Source organism: Wasmannia auropunctata, unplaced genomic scaffold (assembly GCF_000956235.1).
Source record: "Wasmannia auropunctata unplaced genomic scaffold, wasmannia.A_1.0 LD315813.1, whole genome shotgun sequence".
In the NCBI taxonomy this organism is placed as follows: domain Eukaryota; kingdom Metazoa; phylum Arthropoda; class Insecta; order Hymenoptera; family Formicidae; genus Wasmannia; species Wasmannia auropunctata.
The window spans coordinates 4,372-11,184 of NW_012047077.1; the positions used below are offsets into that span (position 1 = coordinate 4,372).

The window sequence follows — 6,813 nt, forward strand, 5'->3', positions numbered from 1 at the left end:
TTTTACAAAAGAATAATTTTTTATTTTTTTAACTAAGCTAATATTATAATAGTAATTTCTAAATAGTAGCCACAATGTCTCCTCCTTAAAAAAGAAACATGATTATTGCACTAATATTGTTAACTAATTTTATTGTATTTGTTATGATTATATGTCTATTATTTTTTAAATTCATTTTTATTTCTGATTATTAAAAATTAAGTATGCATTAGAGATCCAGTAAACCCCACTCATCATACAGTGGAATTCTCTTTATTATTAATTTTTTAAAATCTTCGCTCTTTAAGCCTGGACTAATCCAAATATCAGTGCCCATCATCTCGTCAAAATCTTTCGCTTCAGTCTTAGGGCACAGCATTAACGGTAAAACGACGAAGGATGACACCATTTCTAAGCTAGCCCTACGCTTTATGGCATCCTTCAGTTCCTCCATTGTGGGCGGCTGCGTCTTGCAGTTCAGTTGCTTCATAGTCATCAACAAAATGCTATAGTATTCGTTTAATAAAACGTCTTTCTTGTTTTCAATGGCATCAAACGAAAGACTTGAATTGAGAAAATATAAAAAATCAAACGCCGGTGATGTGTAGACGCAGGTCTGGAAGTCCACCTATAATTATCAAACAAACATGTTTTATTTATCGCTTTCTTGAACCTCCGAAAAGTGAATTGGAAATGAAATCCGTGCACCAGGAAAGAAGTGAAACACGTGTTTAGGAAATCGCGATGAGAAAGTTGAGAGTTTATCAGACGATGCGGACGGATAGGTGGCGGATATACTAACATATAGGCTTGAATGCTAACATTGTGATCGAATTGGATTTATTGTATTATTTATAATACCTTTTTTTAAAAAAGTAAAGCGCCAAATATAAGCGCATTTATCGAACAAATCGTAAGTTAAAAAATGAAAATTAAATAGTATATATCTTAAATATAAATTAGAATAGAAAGGTCCAATAGGGATTCAAAGATATATATCTAGTATATATCTTTGAATCCCTATTGGACCTTTCTATTCTAATCCAAATAGTAGTAACTTTAACTCTTTTTAAAAAAGTTATATCACAGAATTTCCTGATTCAATCCAGTGATATGTACCAGTTTAATAAGAACCCACTAAAAATCTCTGCAAAGTGTCTAAAATCTTTCTGTGATGTACTATGAGAATATTGAGAATATCCACACGGAAAGAACGATTTTGTTGAAAGGTCTAAAAATCTAAAAATTTTGCTAAAAACAGGTCTGAAAATAATTTTTTGGAATGTTTAAACTGATAAGCATTGCTATAAAACGTTTCAATATTCTAGCAATTACTTTGAATTTTGCAAAATTATTTTGATTATTGAACAAAAATTATCAAATCTGGATTCAGCAAAATTTTTCTTTCCGTGCAGAGAAAATCAATGGTATACTTTCTGGATACTCTCACTATGATCTTCATCCATACATTTATTTGTATATTTGGTAATACGTTTTACTCAATTATTTACATATACAAATATATGTATATATAAATAAATATATAAATATATATATTTTTTTAGTAATAATTTTTTGGAAAAGTAATATATAAATAATTATCTTTTTAGCATACATATATTGTAAATCGAATCATATGTGAGTATCAAAATTTATTAGATTTTACGAACTATTTTATTTGATCTTAATTGTTCTTAATTGCAATATGAAGCAATAACAACAAATCAATGAATATTCGTATTTATAGAAAGTTGTAAAATTTTTTTTATAATGTGATGGTATGTGATGGTATGTTTATAACGTACTTACAAAAATCTGATCAGTAGGATTACCATCATTGTCATATTTAAACAACATATTTTTCATCTGAGGATCGCCGTGATTAATAACATTAAATTCATTCTCAGAGAGTTTGGTTGCATCTATTGCTATTTGATACATGTGATCGGAGAGTTTAGCAATCTTTTCCGAATATCTAGAAATAAAAGTCATATAAACATAAATTTGTACAGATAAAGACGATATAAATGTTTACTCTAAACAGCGTAATTTGTATTTATATTCGCTATTTTCTGTACAGTATGTTCAGTCTTTTTATACTAAACAATCTAAACATGTCTTGTGTTATATTAAATGTTGTTTTATACAGAGTAAAACAATAAATGCCGTTTATAATATATATGTATACAATAAAACTTACTTTTTTACTTCTGGCCAGTTTACAACCTCCTCTGATAAAGCTTTAGTACCCCTATTAAAAAAATCCTTCGATTCTGATGGATTCTGGTTGTTAAATAATCCTCTGGTATACATCTCCTTTTGCTTTGGTTCCTAAAAGATTAAAATATTTTTATTCAAGGACGTATTGATATATGTTTATGCATTTGATTAAATATATAGTTAAGTAAACTAACTATATAGTAACTATATAGTAACTAGTAATAAGTATGTACTGCGGATTGATAATTTAGAATGTCATATACAAGATGAAGACTACACAAAAACGAAAATACTCAATACCAATAATTTTAGTTTAAATTTAAATAATTAAATAATTTTATTAATATTAAATTATAATTTTGTAAATGTAAAAGTATTCATTGGTTATAACTAATTGGACATGTACATATATATTCTTTCAATAAATACTCTGATCCACGATATTTATATAGAATGGATTTAGTTGCTTATATAATTATTAAACTCAATAATTTTTATAATTTTAAAACAAACTTTTCGAAATTATAAATTTTCCGTGACTAATTATTAGCAATTTACTTGATACAATAATTTATTTGAGTTTTAAGTGCATCACTTAACAGAAAATAAATAGTTGCTAAGTTTTATATTTTCATACATGTTATTTAAAATTTTAATAATCTGAATCGCACGCGTACGCGCGCGTATGTATATGTGTTTTATATATGTATTTAGTGTTAACTGCATATGTATTCATTCTAGATCAAAATTTATTTTTCAAAAAATATTTCCTATTTTTTTTAAATAAAAATTAAAATGTGTGATTTTCTGTTCTAAATAAATTAAAATATAATACACTGATTAAACATTGTCAGAATGCAAATATAATTAAGATTAACATAGCACAAATAGTAAAATTGCTGGTAATGTTTGTAAGAACTTTCTGCTCTTTATTATATATTCATGCAATTATAGTATAAAATAATATAATATATACATATACACACACGTATATACATATACAGAGTGACCCATTTATAATGAAGAATATAAATAACTAAAAAAATGTAGAAGTACGACATAAATGGGTATGCATGTGTATGTATGTGTATATGTGAATTTCTATAAAATATAAAGAATGTAAAATTGTATTAAGCACGTTATTCTAAAATTCTACACGTTTTACTAAAAATCATCTTTTTAGCAGAGTAGCAGAATAATTAAAACTGTAAATTTTTGTCACATTTCAAACTAATGTCTATTATATAAAATTTTAAACATTTTTAAATACTACGCATCATGTTCTTAATAAATAACTTTGAATCATATAGCACAAGAATAATCTTGTTGCAATGAAATGTTCATACCATGCAATCAAAATGTGATGATTCACATAGACCTAGATATTTGACACTAAGAGTTTATTATTTATTATTGAACGTTTGATCCTTGTATTCGTGTCATTGACTTGAATTTTTTACAATTGCAATAAAATAATACAATCAAGGCGTGATGATTTACTTTTTCACATACGATTACAGAGGCTGCATGAAACCTGGCTAATCCGCGAAGCACCAATATGGAATGAGCTAAGTCAAGACCAGACAGATCGGTCATGCGAAAGCCGAGAGGCATCAGATCTTCGATCGCCAGAAGCATTGGATTTTCATTTTGCACGTATAAACCTCTCCCACTTAAACGGTACTTTGGACCTAATAAATTATTCATTTTATCCAAAGTATTTAACATCATTGATACCTCGGTACGAAAGAAAGCTGCTTTTGTGAGCTGTAACAAGTTTATTTAATTATGATGTAAAAGTTTATAGAACAAAAAGAACGTGTGTGTGATAGCAAGTTTCGGCTTACCAAATGGCAAGTAAATGAAAATTTTATCCACAATTAAAATTCGTCTTGAGATAAATGACTGAAAAGCGCATTTTCTTGAAATATATTTTTTAATTTTAAACTTGATTTATAAAAATAATTTTATCTTTAATTCCTAATTACTCACAAATATGTACTTATACTAATCTTTGCGATAAGTAGAAATTTATACCGAAATAATAAAATTGGCTGTAATTTCATCGCTTCTATTTTTTTCTCTCTTTCTTTCCTTTGTTTTCTTTTTCTTTTCTTTTTAGAAATACATTGTATAAGTTAAATCAACTTACCCATTTGTATCGAACACTTTCGGATGTAGGCGAAACTTTAAGGATGATTGATTTCTTTTCTACAATCTTACGGCCTTCTTGTTCACGCGAAAATTCAGCAGTAATCCTGACAATATCGCAAATATAGTTGTCACCCTTGTTCGAGCCCCGATTCGAAAATACATCGATCACTTGAATCGAATCATCGCTTTCCGATTTTCGCAGAATCTTCTCCACGAAGCATTGATTCAACCATGACGATGTGTTTAGGGCCATTTCTGAAATTAGATTTGGAAGAAATTAGAATTGGAGAATTTTTCCGATTAAAAAATTATTGTTCTTCCCGTCGTGTTTCGAAACGCGAAAGCATTCTTTACGATAATTTATTGCTCGCTGCAAGATTTATCGCTCTTCTATCTCTCTTTCCAGCCGGCATCCATTCAAATCGACTTTTCCACTTTTTACCATTTCTCTCATGTTTTGTTGATTCGCGAGCGACAGAGATTAGAAAAGCGAGTTGTAACTTTTATTTTGCGATTAAAAATGGTACGTAAATTTATTCATGACCTCCCTTCTTAGAAAAAAAGCGGGAGCCCATGCTATAAAGGTAAAAACCTTTATATTGCGGTTTGGCCGAAAATTTTAGAAGGAAATAAAATGCGTTGTTGTTCTTTGGGATTATTCTATTTGCTAACAACCGGAAGAAGTGGCTGTGTGTGTATTGATATGATAGCAAAGAAGTTACATATTAGTGTAGTGATAGTGTACACACTATCGTTCATGACGTACAAAGAAAAAGAATAGTGTGTGCAAAGTTTTGTGCCCCACTCGTTAACGCCGGAGCAAAAAGAACAGCGCATTGCGGCAGCAAAAGATTTTGTAAAATGGACCGATACTCGAGATTTTTGAACAGCATCATCATATGTGACGAGTCGTAGTGTTTTCAATATGATTCATCCACGAAACGTCAAAAGGCCCGTTGATAAAAGTACAGGCGACAAAATCGAAGGCCAAGACGATGTTGACTTTTTGATTCTCGAGCACTACTGGAAATTCGTACCGCAGGGCCAAATTGTGACTGGAGCCTTCTATTACGAGGCCATGGATCGTTTTTTGAAATGAATTCGCCTGATCAGACCGGAATTTCGCCAGTCAGGAAAATGGTTTCTTCTACATGACAACGCTCCGGCTGCTCCTTCACATTCGTCGCTTATTATTGTGACAAGAATCCTGGCACAAAAATCGGTGGCAGTTCTTAACCACCCACTCTACTCGCCGGATCTAGCCCCAGCAGACTTCTTTCTCTTCTCAAAAATAAAGACAGGCCTTAAAGGAACTCATTTCGAGGATGTGTAGTCAATTAAATATAACGTGATAGTAATTTTAAAGACCATTCCGAGCAAAAAGTATTCCAAGGCCTTTCAGCGGTTGTACGAGCGCTACCAAACATGTACAGAGAGAGAAGGAGCGTATGTTGCAAGTAACTTGAAAGATAAAAAATAAAATTTTGTTTATCTACAAAAATTCAATTTTTTATAACTTTAGTCCCGGAATTTTTTGAATGCATTGTGCAGATTATATTCAATAAAAACATATATATTGCTATACCTATATCTAATAAAAAAATATTACTCTTTTTGTTTAGACTATTTCTCAGAAAGAAACATACAAAATAATGGCAACACAATAAATAAAATTTATACTATTTTATCTCGAAGTTATATATCTGACATGTTAAAATTAATATTTAAAATTACAAAAATAAAAATAACGAGACGAAACGCGCAAATAAATTCAATTTATTATTTATTTGTTCATAATAACTTATTTAAGCAAATACGTATTATAGTGATATGTTATATTTAGATAAAGTGTAATGATTATACTTGCAATGAAATATTCGTGTTTTTAAAAAGTGAACATTATTTTTTTATACTAAAATCAAATTAAAATTATTTAATCAAAATAGTTATATGCTTCCTATATTGCTACTTTCGGTTAAGTGCGTTAATTTTATTAATATTTTAAATACTAAAATTTTCTTGTATGCGTTTTCAATGTTACTAATAGCCACCAGTATGTTACATCACATTATGAAATATATTAATTTTCTTGTTTATTCGGTTGCCATTATTCTATATATTTCCTCCTGAAAAATATTTACGCCAATTTTCTAATTTTTTATTAAAACAGTACATGTAAATGATGAAATGCTGAAAGGATCGAAAGTCGGTTTTAAGTTTCAGGACAACGAAAATGCCGCTTACTGTTCAACATTTCAAACTTATAAAATAAACGGTGCTTTACTTAATTAGTAAATCAACGTATTAATGTCAGATTTTAATTTAAAATTTTCATCAATAAAGTCCAAATGTATATATATCAGTTACACAAGAGAACAAAGTTGAAAAATCAGTAACTTACCTACAACTTGCTCGTTTTCGATTTAATGAATCGTTTACTAGATCGGAAGAGCACACGTC

The 6,813-nt window shown here is 29.3% G+C and overlaps 1 protein-coding gene across 2 annotated transcripts; it reads right to left on the minus strand.

The window, feature by feature from the left end:
* On the minus strand, window positions 1-6,800 carry LOC105460783. Of its 2 annotated transcripts, none has more exons than XM_011707275.1 (6): window positions 6,755-6,800; window positions 4,352-4,608; window positions 3,712-3,966; window positions 2,180-2,310; window positions 1,789-1,954; window positions 1-607 (listed from the first exon to the last, which is right to left on the minus strand). In XM_011707275.1, exons 2-6 carry the CDS (start codon window positions 4,604-4,606, stop codon window positions 209-211), a joined length of 1,206 nt encoding a protein of 401 aa, XP_011705577.1. In that variant the 5' UTR covers window positions 4,607-4,608; window positions 6,755-6,800; the 3' UTR covers window positions 1-208. The 2 variants fall into 2 exon arrangements, with proteins under 2 accessions (XP_011705577.1, XP_011705576.1); XM_011707274.1 differs by having other exon boundaries at window positions 3,700-3,966.
* Between the last annotated feature and the right edge of the window lie 13 nt (window positions 6,801-6,813).